The 15,655-nt window shown below is 46.0% G+C and overlaps 1 protein-coding gene across 2 annotated transcripts in view; it reads right to left on the minus strand.

Annotated features, from left to right (window-relative positions):
* EPHA4 (EPH receptor A4) overlaps positions 1–13,329 on the minus strand; it is a 106,087-nt gene extending 92,758 nt beyond the window's left edge. The window contains exons 1-3 of one of the 2 annotated variants that reach the window (XM_054835842.1): positions 13,196–13,329; positions 12,105–12,172; positions 7,000–7,663 (exon numbers count right to left, since the gene is read on the minus strand). In XM_054835842.1, the coding sequence (XP_054691817.1) occupies positions 7,000–7,663; positions 12,105–12,172; positions 13,196–13,286 (823 nt within the window). In that variant the 5' untranslated portion in view covers positions 13,287–13,329. Of the gene's footprint in view, positions 1–6,999; positions 7,664–12,104; positions 12,173–12,319; positions 12,370–13,195 lie in introns of those variants that run through there. The other variant, XM_054835843.1, reaches the window with a different exon arrangement.
* Positions 13,330–15,655: the final 2,326 nt, after the last annotated feature.

The raw sequence follows: 15,655 nt of genomic DNA on the forward strand, positions 1-15,655 counted from the left end.
GCTAGGACGCTAGACTGAGTCTTCTCTCTGGTCTCATCTCAGCCACAGATATCCTGCGCGCCTCAGGGAAAGCTACCTAGTCTTCCTCCCTCCATCCTCCAGCCGCTGCAGTACAAGAGCATCCCTCCTCCTCCTCCTCCCGCCCAGCCTGCTGAGACCGTAGGCTCTCTGCAGCCCGTGCCGTGCTGCACCAGGCCTCCAGTAAATACAAGGCCTGTTTCTGAGCACACCTCTTTCAGTGGGTTTGTATAGATGATCTGAGTTTTACAGATTCCTTTAGTGAGATTTAAACCCACCCATCTGAAAAAAAAAAACCAACAAACAAAACCAAAACAAAAAACCCCCAAACTGTGTTTTCTCTAGGCATCCATGACTAAATGAGCCAAAGCAAATACCAACTGTACAGTATAGCTTTTTTCTTTTTTTAAACCTTAATAGCCCATCTATATTGTACTTTAAACAGCATGACCTCCCCTTCTGGGTGACTATTAGGACAAAAGCGAAGTTTTTGCACGTTCTTTTGTTGTTTTAAAGAGCCTTTCCTCCATTTAATTACACCACCAGGTTTCACACTGCGCAGTTTACTACCCCTGTGAAATTACCTCCAAGTTAAACACTAATTGGACATCTAACAAAAATGAAAACCCCCCACAACCTTGTTTTTCCTTCTGGTTTCTTATAGGATGTAGCCTCAACACAATCAGGGTCCCAATTTCATACCACTGATTTATAAAGACACAAAATGAAAAACAGTACTTTAAAGAAATACAGTACATTCATGCAGCATGTGTTCTAACTTACATCAATAAACCTTTCAGCAAATCCGTTCTGAACAAGCCTGTGTTTTGGGAGCATTTAATGAGCCTCAGCTTTATTTCAAGCCAAAGGCAATTTTAAGTAAAGTTGAAATAAAGAAAAGTTAAAAAGAAAAGAAAGCCACTAAAACCAAAAATAAAATAAAATATGGGTTCTTGTGTAATCATGAGGCTTAAGAAAACAGAACTTTTCTCACAGATTATTTTCTTTTGATAAATAAAGACAGCAGTTCATTTGTGCACATTTACCCAAGCGCTACCAGCCCCTTTTCCCCTTTGCACCACACTACAATCGTTGGCCAAGCCCATTTCTGCCCCCAGCCCAGCAACACGAAGGGCACTACACAAGGGCTGCGCAGGTCAACTCAACACATAGAAAGTGTCCTAAGATGTTGTCCTTCTTCACGCACGTGCGTGCACACACTTAAGCGCAGGGGATCCCACCTCCTGAAGATGGTCACTCCCCCAGTTGAGGCTGTAGCTACGGAAGGGCTTCATGGTCACCAGTGAACATCTAGAGATGAGACCCAAGGGCCTGCAGCCCCACCAGGCGTGAGAAATGGCACTCCCTGCGTCTCCGGCCATCGTTTTACAAATGAGGCCAGGGTTTCAGAGCATAGCGCTTTCCCACATGCCTGCTCGAAGCGAGCAAGGGGGCTGCTGAGATTGGGGAAAGAGTGACTATCAGTCATAATCAAGAGGAGACCTCGAGACACAAGAAGCACACTGTGCAAATATTACACTCTCTCTTAAACAAAGAGATCAAAAAAAATCAAAACAGAATCCATTTGGCATAAAATCCAAATCTTTGAGCTCTGCATAAACAGAAGGAGATTTTGGCTGGCGTTTCCAAAGGAAGCTCTTATCTCCTTTGTGAAATGGGGAAATGGGTGTGCTACTTTGCATGAGGGTGTATACAAAAGATGTAAATGAGGAATTTGCTGCATGCAAAAGGCAAAGCGGACGACAGCTGCCAATCCCCATTCACAGGGAGAGCTTCCTTAGTCTCCAGCAGGAGGAAAGAGAAGGAAACCAACATGTTTGCTTCCCAGGGAGGTGAAGCAGGCTCTGAATATTCATAAAATGGCCATTTAGTCATGGGAGTGTTAATTGTCTCTGATTCACAAAACTGCGTGACCTCACCTGCTCCCCACAACATATCAAAAGGTTGTGGCATAATGGAACGAAACCAGATACGATATTTATCTCACAAGTTTGGGGGGCTTTTTGATGCAGTCTCAAAAGACTGAAGTGTAGTGCTGCGCATTTCTTTAATCATTTCTCACAAGCGCAATAAAGACTAAGCTCAGCAGAGCATATTATTAGACAGATAATAACCCTTACCCAGCCAAGATCTAAATACTGAAGTCATCACGCACAAGATGAGTTGTCTAGAAAGTTTTGTTTTGCCTTTTTTTTTTTTAAAGAAAAGAACACACACAAGCCAGAAGATGTCTATATGTCCCACAAAAGCCTACCCAAACCTTCCATGAAATTCGTACCGCTACAACAGCTCATCTGGCTTTGATTCTGAAGACTGTGCTTTTTACTAGTAACACACAGAACAAGGACCAGATATTGCTCCCCTGTGTACCAGTAGAAATTTTGTCAGGAATTCAGAAGGAAGAAATCCCAGCCTTTCTCCAAGAGATACAACAAAGGGACAATTGCTTGACAACTGAGAGGGGTCAGGGAGGAGGAAAGCAATACAGAGCCTGCAATGACATTTAAATGGAGATTTTGAAATGCACCAGGTGGTACAAAAATCACAGAGGGACCAACCCTTGGAAGATCTATTGAGCTACGTGAGAACGTAACAACCAAATCACTCCTTCAGCAGAGAAGGGAACCAGCTAAATTTGGTTCAGACAGACTGTGTTTCAGTATCGCTCCCATGCCCCTCCTGGTAGCTTCCATCTTCTCAGCTCCTTTTAAAAACGTAACATGTTGAGTCTGTGCATTTTTCCCCTGCCAAAAATAATCAACCTGAAAAAAAAATCCTTCTGAAATCTCAAATCTGCGCAGTCTTAGTCACCCTTTTGATTACCCTTTTGTGCAGCCAGACTGTTCATCAGTGTTATTCTGACAAAAAAAAAAAGTTGTCTATGACTAAAATGGAAAAGTACACACAAATTACTTCACTTCCCTGCCCATACAAAACCCACCATCCAAAAATCTTATCAGAGGAAAAAAAAATAATTAGATTGTACCCTTCTGATGTAAACTGAACTGCTGCTTTCAATCATCACAGCCACTCTTCAAAGCCTCTGAGATAAAAAGAATCTTATCATTCAAATTATTACTTCTTAGGGATGCTCTTATCAAAGTTCGAAAGAAAATTCTAAAAACAGCAGTGATATGAAACCAGGACTGAGCCATATTTTAAATGACACTGGATTTTCTGCCAATTGGCCAATTCGCAACTCAAAAAAGCAAGTGTAGATGAAGACAAAGCTGTTGGCTCTCATAACCTTTACAATATCACAGTAAAAATCTCAACTGTCTCACATATTTATACTAAATGGCAGGTCTGAAATTGAGATTTGTAATTTCACAGCATCAAAATCATCACAGATGGCTACAGTCTATTGCTTCTTTAATCTGTCTTTTCTCCCTTCCTGCTTGTCTTCCCCCTCCTCCTTTGAGTTAAGAAGATGTGTTTTATCATAAGGAAATCATAACTAAATCCAAACCACATTATATTACTATGTAACAAAATTTACATAACAATGATGCATACAAGCAAGGTTTAAAAATTACTTTATGTCTCAACTTTGCCCTAAAGCACTACTTATCTTAGCCTTGAGAGGTGGCACTAGTTGGGATAGTCATGTTCCATCAACAATACTCCATGTTTATGCTCTCCTAAACAGATAGTCATTAATGCAGGAAGTTTGGAGGAGATTAAATAATAAGGAAAAAACCCCAGCAAGTTGGGGTTTTTTTTAGCATGAAGTTCACAGCTATAAGTTCAGCTGTAAGTAAAGAATCAGTGCTCACCTAATATTTCTACTAATCAGGACCAATTTTGTGGAACCGCTCCTATGACACACCTGTGAAGCTTCCCAAATAAATATGGATTAAATGTTTGGCTCCTTTCCCTTACTGTCCTGGGAGTTTTTTGCATATATACACACACATGGATGTTCAGTAAGACAGTTATCATCAATAAAGTCAGCTGAGAAAAAAAAGCAGTGAGAGGAAGGACAATTTTTTTTTGTCATCATATTTAAACACCTCCATATCACCAACACAATTTTTTTAAAATCCTGCTCAAGGTCAGAGAGTCATTAACTCCCACTACAGGAACCACTTTAGATGTGAAGTGGCTTCCCATTATGCTTCCCACATACACATCAGAAATTAAGCAAAAGCAGCTCAAGGAAAATGTATTATTTAAAACTCAGAACATTGAGCGAACTTGAAGCAGCTTTTAGGGCAACCCAAGCTCTAGCTGGTCTGTCCCAGCACTGCGGCAGAGGGCAGGTCCCAGGAGAGGACAGGGAGCTCCGACGTCTCTGGCAGATCTCCCAACAAGTGCGAAGCCCCGATCCACTGGTCTAAACTATTTCTGCCCACCGAGCTTTTGTCAAACATTTAAGATCTTAATCAATCCTAACTCTCACCCTAGGATCACAGAGGAAGATGGATGAGGAAACAGACAACCTCTGACCTTTCCTTGTATTTGTCCTGCCACAGTCAACCTACTGAAAAACAATTGAGGTGGAACCTGCTCACCAGCCCCAGCCAGGCACCCATTGACAGCCTTTCCCAAACTCAAAGTCTCTTCCCCCACCCCCAATCCTCTGTACCAAAACACAGGAATCGTCCTCACTTCATCCTCCTCCTCCCCTCCAAAAACCTGCCAGAGCAGAACATTTGCTGAACTATGAAGTTAAGTGGGGTAAGAAAAGGGGAAGCCTCATTCAGCAGTGTCAAAGGCCAAACTGCTTTAACGGCCTCGTTGGAAACCAGAGAGCAAGCTGCATAGTTCTGGTAAACTTTATGAATTCATGAAGAGGAGCTTCCCAGTAAACTGTTCTGGCTGGAGAACGGCAAACGCGAGAAACAGAAACCACAAATAACCGCTGATGAAATGGATTTAGCGCTTTCAAATTACATGCTGGCTTGAATCCTCTCAAAATGACTAGTACAGGCCAACTTCACTTTGGAGCACTCATGAGACAGAATGTTTCTACCTCCTTTGTAAATATGGCATCACCTGATCTTCCTTTTACTTGGGAAACAGAGAATTGGGTTTCCTGAGCCTGAGCTTCCCAGGTATGGCTGAGAACCGGTAGGAAAGCTGACGTTCATCCCCAAGGTCTAGTCCACGATCACAAAAATAAATTTTAAAAAAAAAAGCATTGCACTATCACTACCGCCCACCAGCAAAACCTCAAGAGATTTCCCTTGTACAACACAGGATTTGTTAGGCAATTAGCTCATCACATCTGGGCCACTGACACTAAAAAATAGTAGATCTGTGTCAATCAGAGTGACCCAGTACTGACCTAATAGGCCTTTAGGAGAAAGCAGAATAATCTCCATGCAATAAATCAAGATGCTTTCCCCCCTGCATTCACTTCCTCCTCTCACAGCGCAGGCTGTAAAGGTGTCAAGACGCTTTGCCCAAAAGTTAGAGCTATTGGAAAGTAACAGCATCTCCCCAGCACCAATGGCTCTCCCCAGCAGCACCCAGTCAGTACCAGAGCCACAGGTTCCCATGTTTAACCACACACAGGTTTTCAAGTTTCCATCTCAGGGGGTTCCAAAAAAAAAAAAAAAAAAAAAAAACAAAAACAAAAACCAAAAAAAACCCACCACCCCAGAGTAATTTACCCCAGCCAGGATGCTCTGTCATTGTGCTGCTCATCTTTCAGTTCACTTTACAGCCCACGGCAATTTTGTTGCCAATACAGCACACTTAGGCTTTTTCCATATAGCAAAAAAGCTAGAAATGAAGGCCAAAGTTTATACTTAGTGCTTCTTTCCTGCCAAAGCTTAATTTCAACACGTAACAATGAACTTCATATTGACTGTAAATTATCATTTAAAAGACATCAAGTAGGACATTCAAAAGACACTGTTCTCTTAGGAGTCCAGCGGAAAAGCAGTTCAGTTACTTGCTCTGCTATCTTTTTCTCAGTCTCAAGATGAAAAAAATGACCTAGTGAAAAACACACCAAGCAGACGTAAAACAAAGTCATCTGGCTCCAAAGAACATTTTCCAAAAACACGGGTCCAAATCCACTAAGGAGTTAAGCACCTTCCATTCAGCATCCAGCAAAATTAAGTCCACTGAGATCTGTGCAAGAATCCATTTAAATTTGATCTTAATTTATACTACATGAGCAACAGTTTAGAAGCTGAGGCTAAAGATATTTTATTTCCCTTCTCTCCTTCCCTAACCTTTTACAACTTCTTTTTCCAGAAAGGGGAGGTAAAGAGAACATAGGTTTTGAGGTTTTCTCTTTACAGGATAATCTGTCTTTTATACAAACTTTAATCCCTAATTCCACAGCACACAGGATGGTGTGTGTGGGAGGGTGGGGTGGAGACTTTTAGCATTTCTAAGAGTATCCTAGCACCTCTATTATTCAACTGACAATAGAGACCCTCTGAGAAATGAAAATATTTAACAAAGGCAGCAGTGTCAAATATCAAAGGGTTATTTAGTGCTAAAAATTTGCAACAAGTAAAACACCAAAGACTTCCCCTTCCCAAAGTGGGAAAGTAATCCAGCTAAAACTCCTGCTCCCCCCTCCCCAACCGGTTCTTACCCCACTGCATTATCCAAAGGGGACTTTATCAGAATTTCCTGTGCTTAACAAAATTCACTTGAGATAAAACCTTAAAGATTTGTCTCTTTAAATAATGGTAGCTCAACTGCACTGTTTTGCAGCCATTCACATTTTGGTGACTATTGTGAGCCAATTCAAATTTACGCGCCTGCTAGAAAATGTGTTTCGCCTTCTGCCTATTACAGCAGTATCATTTGTTTTGCATTACATAATTCTCAGCCTTGCCACCTGGAGCTATTGGACTTTTTCATTAAACCCCTCTGTCCCACCACATCCCACAGGGGCTGCTAATTACTGGCTTTATTCCATGTGCTCTCATCTCCGATTCAATTATGCATTCAACTAAGCCCTAATGAAGAGTACAATATGGCTCATCCTACCTTGGCATTCACCATTGCGTTCTTCGTAGCCAGCATTGCACAAACAGTTGCCAATGGGCACCAGCCATTCGCCATCTGCCCCACAGTACATTTTTGGCACATCCTTCTCTTCTGAGTTGTTGACGCAGGAGCCGCGAACCTCCACCAGAGAGGATGTATCAGCCCCGGTAATGGTGTCTGGAAACTGTGCCAGGTTTCGAACTGTCAACGGGCACTTCTTATAGAAGACACGAACAGACACCAAAGCAATGCAAGCACCGACGTCCTGAAAAGCCAAGTAAAACCCTTTCTTGCTGAGTGGTCCCACATCCCGTATCTCTGTGTTCAGCTTCATGATCCTGTCACCAATGTCCACCTGGGTGAAGCTCTCATCAGCAGCAATGGTGTCAATCTTGGCAAACTGGCTTTCTCGAATAAAACGCTCCTTATCATTGTTTGATTCATAGTAATAAAGGTTGAAAGTCTCTTTGCAAGTTCCCATGACACCCGGCAGGCTGTTGCAGTCTCTTAGCGTGAACTTGATTTCAATATATACCCTTTGAGCCCCTTCACGGGGAATCCAATCAGTTCGTAACCAATTATTCTGGCTGGGCTCCATCACATTGCAGACTTGATAGGTGCGGATCGGAGTGTTCTTCTCATCCATAATGCTTACTTCCTCCCACTGCAAAGACAGAAAGGGGAAGAAAAATACATCAGCATTAAAAGAAACAACAGATCTTCATAGCAAATGTAATCTGCACTTCCACAACTAACACGGAGACTGTATTTTTCTCATTACAGGAAAACAAACAAAAAACCCCAACCAACACCAGCAGACCAAACCACAGCCAGGACCTCAACTACTTGACATTACAAGAAGAATCTGTTCAGGAGAAACAAGCTCCAAATCAAGTAACACCTCGAGGAGCAAGCCTGTGTTTTACAGGCCCTCTGAACCAATCCAAGAATGCTCTACCGACTCATTATGTTTATTCGCACTGCAGTTCAGCCCACAGGACCCTGCCTAGATCAGGGATACACACAGCACTTTACAGACTCGTACTATAGCACTGACACTATGGTGGTGCCCCGTGGCAGACAAGGCAGGTAATGCACAGACTCCACCTCGTACATGGAGAATATCAAACAGCGAGATTGCACGACTTAGTTGTGCAAAAAGCACGGGGCAGAGAGTAACACCTGCATTTCTGGCATCGCTACCACATATTTTAAACTCTTAAGCCACCCCCTATTATTCCTCTAAGCTACCAACTACTTTCTTGGGCTAGCAATATCCCAGACACACTCAGCAAATAGTCTTTACTTTGGAGCTGGGCAGAAATAGCAGTCTACAGAGAACTGAGTCCTTGACTTGGGTGGCACTTACAGAGATGGAAGGACAGGTAAGAAGACATCATCATCAGTCTACCAGCAACACTGCTGTAACTTTGCTATCCAAACAAAGTTTCTTATTAGTGGGAAGGTGGCAAAAGAAGAAATATTACACATCTTGTTCTAGAGGAAATCTCAAGAAATAGCTACATTCGTGTTCTCAAAAACCCAAAAAGGTCAGCAGAGAGGGTAAATGCTGAAAGATCAGGGTAGCAGTATGCTTCAAAACTCTTACACCCCCTAAATTGAGTTCAGGCATCTTCAGAAGTGCCAAACTAACAGGCAACGTAATTATGAAACAACAACAATACATGCAATCCAAGGAAAGTATGGAAAGAAGAGATCTGGCCCTAATTCAGTAGTTCAGCAGGATGAACTTACAAAAGGAAAGCACACATAACCAACACTCTCAAAAAAAATTGTTTTAAGTATTATCATAGAGAGAAGAAAGTTTGTCCCAGTTCTCTCCTGGTAAGGAGAAAGGGGGAAGTTGGGGCATTAAGGAGAGGTTTCTTGCCAGCAAAAACCCCATAGTGTTCAGTACCAGAAAAATCCTTCGTAAAAAAATAATACATTAGATAATGATATACTGTCTGGGTTTGCAGGCGATACAATGAAGCATATAAAATTGTCCTTGGAAAATAGTAGTAACTTTAAAGAGACTTCCCAGAAGTGCTTTTCAGAACTACTGAAGCCGTGACTTTGATAAAGAGAAGCCTTCTTAATGTTAAAGGGCTTCTTGTCTAACATCCTGCATTCTTCTCACAAGGATTGCTCTTATGCAAGTGATTTTTACTTAAAAAGATTCCAGCTTAGCTGAATCCGTTTATAGAATGACAGTAGTTAGCACCATGAGTCACTAGGAGCAGAAAGAATAATATTTTATTTGCTGCCTAGAGATAACTGCAAATTAAAATGAGGGGGGGGGGGGAATCAATACTCAGCATGTCACTCCTTTTCACAGAAAAGGAAAAAATAAATCTTAAAAAGTCGTCTATCAATGTAAAGCGCAACATGGTGTTAGTAAGAAGACAGAGTTAATTTACAGTTGCCACAGAGCTAGTTTACTGTTACAATATTATCTTTATGATCCATCACTTTCCATTCTACTTATCTTCAGACTGTCTACGCTACCTATATTGCGTGTGGTACAACAGAAAGGAAGAAGCAGAGGGAAATAATACTTGTTGATGGGATTTCCTTTAGTACATTTATACAATGGAGGATGCTGCTAGAGGATTCAATAAAGAGACTGCCGAGGTCAACAGACTGCAACTAAATTCAGCAAATTTCGGGGCAGGTTCTCAACATGCCCCTGTCTCCTGACAAAAACACAAATATATAGACCTGGGTTTCTTATTTCATAAACACACATACACAAAACAAACCTAAGTGTGTCTTAATGCCAGAGCTGAAAATAACTACAGCCCCAAATTTCCAGCCACTATAAATTATTTGTAACTCTAAGGATGTGGTCAAAGCTGTAACTTTTTGCTTTCAAGCTGAAATTAACTTTTGTAATTCAACTCTTCCCACGGTTTAATGATGCAGAGTAAAACATTCTGGGTGCAAAACCTGCTTTTCAACTGTGAAATGCAAGAGTAAATCATTAATTACATTTATAATGCAATTCATTAATTTCTCCAGGGCTACTATATATTTGATTACTGCTAGTTACTGCTAAATGACTATGTTTATCTCCAACCCTTCTTATTCACACAACTCTCACACCTCCGGAACTGCATGATATAGACCTAGAAAAATATCTTTTTTAATACACAATAAGGTGTACACAGTTAAAAACGAGCAATGAAGGACAGAATCTTCCTGGGAAAATAAAAAAGGAGTTCATGTCTGCTGCTTGAAATAAATCTGCAGCATATGAAGTTAAAATAAATGCTTTCCAAGCAGTGTATCTCAGAGACAGCCCATGTAGTCTTAAATTTTTCACTACCGGCTTAAAAATAGAACACACGTATGTAGGTTTAGTGAAACAAGTCACGTCCACAATAAGAGCACACATTTCCTTCTCAAGCTTGCATGGCACTTTCAGAGAAAACAAGAGGGAAAAGGGGGAATCCAACAGCCACTAATAATATGCAGCTGCCCTCTGATCATCAATTCTACTACCGACTTATTAAAACTGGTATTTTAGGTCCTATTTTAATATACAGCGTAGATATCCCTTGGAGAGTGGTATGAAAGACCCCTTCTCATTAACTGACCTTTCCAGGGTATAGGATTAACAAGGAAGCCCAACTCTCACCCAGATAGAGCTGTACCTTTCCACACTGTCAAAAGATGAGGGCAATTGCCTGCAATCAGCAGTGAATGTGCACGGCCGGCACTGCCAGAGGCCTGCCAATCACTTCCCCACTCTTTGAAAAACCGAGTTTTGGGGACAGCACAGTGTGCTCAGGCAGAGCACAAGCCAGGACTGTAGTCAAGTTCACCCAGAACAACAATGGGGGAGCAAAACAATCCCCCATTCTCCCATGTTATGGTTATTCAGGGCTTATGCATAATGCATCACCAACCAATGCAACCCCAGATTCCTTCCACTCGCTGCTGTTTCCTTAGCTCTGCTTCTTCTAATTACGAGCAGGAATGCACACAAAAAAGTAAATTTGTAGGTTTCCTGAAGAATCCAGTGCTTCGTTGTGCACAGGTCCTGATCTTTCAGCATTTTTATTTTTCAATTAGTTTGACTTAGTTACTTCTTCTTAAGCTTACTATGCTGCTTTACTCATTTAATATTATATATGTAAAACCCCATCAAATCCTTATATGTTTAGCGTGCATTGCTAGCATTTTTCTTAAATTGTTCACTTTAAGAAAGAAAAAGCCTGTCCAATTGCTTATTTAAAAAGCAAAACAAAACAAGCAAAAAAAACAACACCAAGAGATCTCAAAGTACAGTCTTCACCAGGTCCCACCATCTCCGAAGTCCAGCGTTCCCAGGAGTTTCCCACACAGGCCCTGGGCACCCTGCAGGATGGGGTGCAGATGAGGGAGCAGCAAGGTGCTCATCCACTAATATAAAGTTAAATTAGTAAAGATTCCTTGCCTGCAGCGCACTAAGCAAAGGGGCTCTAAGCCCCAGCAATGAATGTGTGAATCTCTTAATGTCATCGCATCACCATCAGGCAGTGAATTCAAGCAATCTTCTCTTACAATTGTCTCTTTGAAAAGTACATAAAAAGAAACTCCGAGGAATCACTGTGAAGCACTGGGTGCTTCAGTTTATCTGTTCAGACACCAAAACATATGATGTTTACACCCTGAAATAGGACAACTCTCCAGTCACTCCAAAAGGTCTATCTTGTATATTGATCCCTACTCCTTCATCCATAAATAGAACAGCAATTGCCCTGAACATCCCCCAGCCAAGACAGCCCACAGATATAATAATTACAGTCAAGAATGCCAGTTCAGTCACCAGATCACATTTCTTGTTGGTATTTCAGTTTTAAATAGGCATCTAAGCCCATGCCTCAACCAATCTCCTAATTCTGAAACCTCTTTTCTGCCCTTTTGGTTTCTACTTCTTCCATGACAGAACTATCCAAAGGGGGTATAGAGTTTCTCCAACAAAGAGTAATTCACTTGGTAAGCCAGGGAAGAAATCTGACCTCCTCACCACAATCAACAATAATCGAGCCATTAGGACTCTCTGAAAGTTACTAATCACCCCCTTTACCCTTTTGATCAGATAGTGGTTTAAAACTTACCCCTCCTTCCAGGGGACTTGCTATCCACCCCAGTTCTCCCTGAACTGATCTGGAATCCAGCAAGGTAACTGCAGAAAGGTACAAATAAAATAGATTAAATTCCAGCTGCCAAAAGGCAGTATTAAATCGTTTACCTGAGCGTTTCCATATGTGTGGAGCACGATCGCATCCACCTTCAACTTGAAAAGAAATGTTATTTCCGACTGCGCCAATACCTTAAACAGATCGGACCTCGCTCTGGGTTAGATCTGAGGGATCGCTCGTTCATTCCTCCGCGCGTTACAGCCGCTCGCAGGGCGCGGAGCGAACAGCGAATTCCCGTGGCACATCTGGCAAAGGACACACCAGAGTGCGCCCACTTCAAAGGGAAAAGCGATACCGTGCCGGCTGGCCGGGAACGGTGCGCTCCCGCAGCGCTGGGCACGCCGCTTTTAACGCCGCCTGGTACCGGCGCAACTCCACGTTAGCCGGGAGTGGGAAATCGGTACTTGTTGGGACCTCGGGACTCGCCCGAGCCCGGCCGGGAGCGGGGCCGGGCTCCCAGACACCTCGCGGGGGCTCCCCGACGGGGCTGGCGCCCCTCGCCCGCCCGGCCGCCCCGCGGGACGGCCTTGGGCTTCCCCCCGCGGAGCCGCCGCCGAACCGTCCCGCAGGACAGGCTGCGGCGCGGCCCCGGGGAACGGCGCGGAGCCGTCGGGAGCTCCCGGGAGAACCGGTTTAATGAGCCGCCCTCCCGGCTCGGCGCTGCCCCGGTGCGGCGCCGCCGCTCGCGGGAGCGCTGCACCCCCCGCGGGCCGGACCGGGCCGGCTGAGGGCACCGGCGGCGGCGCGGTGGGACGCGCGGGGAAGGCGGGGGCCGCTCCGCCCGGCGACACCTGTGCCGTCGCCGCACCGGGGCGGCCCCCCAGATCGCCGCACGGGCGGATCAGCGGCCGCCGGACGCCCAGCCACCGGCCGGGGCGGCGCGGTCCCGGCAGCGAGGGGGGAAGCGGTGAGGGGGCTGCCGCCCGCCCGGGGAACACCGAACTTTCCCCCCGGCGCCCCGCTGAGGGAACGCGGAGCCCGGCCGCGGGACGCGCGCGGCGCCTCACCTTCGTTGGCGGGATAGACCCGAGAGCCGGTGACGGCCCCGCAGACGCCGACGAGGAGCGGGAGGAGGGCGCAGAACGGGACCCCGGCCATGCCGCCGCCGCTCCGGCCGCTCTATCCCAGTGGAATAACTGCCTACATGGGGCGCGCGGCGGGCGATAGACATTGCCAAGGGGGCGGGGCGCCGCCTGCCCGTCAGAACGCGCCGCCAATCGCCGCCCGCCCCGCGCCGCCCGGCTCCGCCCCGGCCGCTCGGCGGCGCGGAGCAGGGAGCGGGGACGGGCGCTGTGCCCCGCGGGTGGCCGGGGGCTGCGCTGCCCTGAACGGGGAGAGCGCAGCGAGCGGCCACGGTCCCGCCGGGAGGAGGGCGCTCCGCGAGGGTTCTTAACGTTAACAATGTCCGAACACAAAAAAATGACAGAAAGGGGGGGGGGGGGGGGAGAAAAAAAACAACCAGTTAGGAGCAGCCCTCACGCTCTCCCCCGGTGCTGCGGGGCAGCGGGGGGAGCCGCAGGCGCTCCGCGCAGACCGACCTTCCCTGCGCCGAGCCCGGAGCAGCCCCGTGTCCCGGGAGCCTCCCGCCGCCCCGCCCCGGTGCCCCGCGACCGTTGAACAACAGCGCCACCTGGCGGGGGCGGCGCGACCCGCGCGCCGCTCGGTGCCCGGTGCCCCGGGGGGGGTAGGGGGGCGCTGGGCTCGGCGGGCGGCGGTCACCGCCAGGAAGCGGGTTTTCCAGCAACGCCAGGGGAGAAGCGGGCAGCTCCGGCAGACCCGCGGCAACTCCCGGCGGAGCTTCCCCGGCCACAGCGGCGGAGGACGAGCCCCCCCCTCGTTTACCGCGGACGTGCAAATCGTTAATGGTTTTATGCACAAGAGCAGCAGCCGCGGGGGGGCTTAGGAGAAAGCCAGGGGTCGGAGCGAGTCCCTCCGCACGCTGTCATTGACACTGCTGAGACCCAGGAGGACGCACACGCTCATGCATACACCCCCACTGCACACTCCATATGGAATATATGCGTGTAAAGATCCCCCCGATTCAAAGCAGCTGTGTGCCAAGTACCACCTGTATCGGCTGGTGGCTTTAAAGCAATGCAGAGGATATTCCTTTTAACAAGAAGTATGTAGCTACGCCTCTGCTTTGCTTCAAACGCTTTGACCATGAGACTTTAAAAAAAAAAAACCCAAAACAAAACCAACTCCCTAAATGCGTAATTACAATAAATCCATGGTTTTAAAAGTCCGCTAAGTCCTCGGTGTGCCAGGCAGCGTCAGCGTGGTAAACAGCGTCCTTCAAGCAGTCCCCGGTTACCGAGGTGCCCGGCGCCGGCTCCCAAAGCAGCAGAGGGGACCGGGGGGTGACGGGGCTCCGGTGGGACAGGCTGCGGAACCTGACCGCGGCTTGCGGCCCCCGTTGGCGCTACCGTTATCGGTAACGGGGCTAAACTGCCCGCCCTGCTGTTGCTTCACAAGCACCAGTTCGCCAAGCGCCTTCTGCTCCCGGACACTGAGCCCACCCTTGGTTTTCACCTGAGGTACTTGGCGGTGGCCCTGCCTCAGTTTCCCCCAGCTGAGCAGGGCGGTAATAAACGCCTTCACCTGCGGGTGCAGCTCCCTCCGCCTCTGCCGTGCCCCCGGCTGAGCACAAAACCCCGCTGGCGTAAAGCCGGGAGCGGTGCGTGTGCCCGTGTCCCCCCCCAGGATCGCCCCGTGTTCCCCAGCATCGCCTCCCCCGGTAACGCGGATCCTCCCCAGGTTCATTCCAGCACCCCGGGTTCAGGGAATCGCACCCAGACTCACTAAAGATTTTTCTTCTGTCTGGGGTAAAACGAATTATTGTCACATTAACTTTAGTTTAAGCACAGAACCCCTGTGGAAGCTGGATTAGTCAGAAGAATATTTTTAATAGATCTTAAAGTTTGACTAACAATTTTGTGCAGCAGGAAATGTGCCTGTTGATAACCAGCTGATTTCTCTTTAAATCACTCTACTTTTCCCCAAATTCAAATATCTGTAAAGCATAATACCTATAAAAACTCTTACTACTAGTTTTTGCCTCAAAATATAGAGTATCTTTCACCTGTTCTAATTTCCGGCCAAGATCTAGGTAGGATGCACATTTTGGTTTTTAAAACAGCTTTTAAAAGGTTTATTAACATAGTATTTACCATGAGGTTTCGATAGTCTGAGGCTCAGATTGTTTTCCTTTGCCTTGAACATTTATTTTGGAGCACCCGCTAGCAGAACCTTAAAGATAACTCTGCAAAGATAGCTGCTGTATTTTTCTCTTTCCGTAGAAAATAAATCTTTTAAGCGGCTGCTTGGATAATGGGAGTTAGAAAACAGTACAGCACAGTCAATGCAAGTGTTAAAACTTCTACTTCCTGACTTTAATTATCTACAAGAATTCTTGGCCTAATGAGGAGGAAGAAAAGGATTAGTTCCTTTTTTATTATTCACACAAA

This window comes from Grus americana, chromosome 9 (genome assembly GCF_028858705.1).
Source record: "Grus americana isolate bGruAme1 chromosome 9, bGruAme1.mat, whole genome shotgun sequence".
Classification (NCBI taxonomy): domain Eukaryota; kingdom Metazoa; phylum Chordata; class Aves; order Gruiformes; family Gruidae; genus Grus; species Grus americana.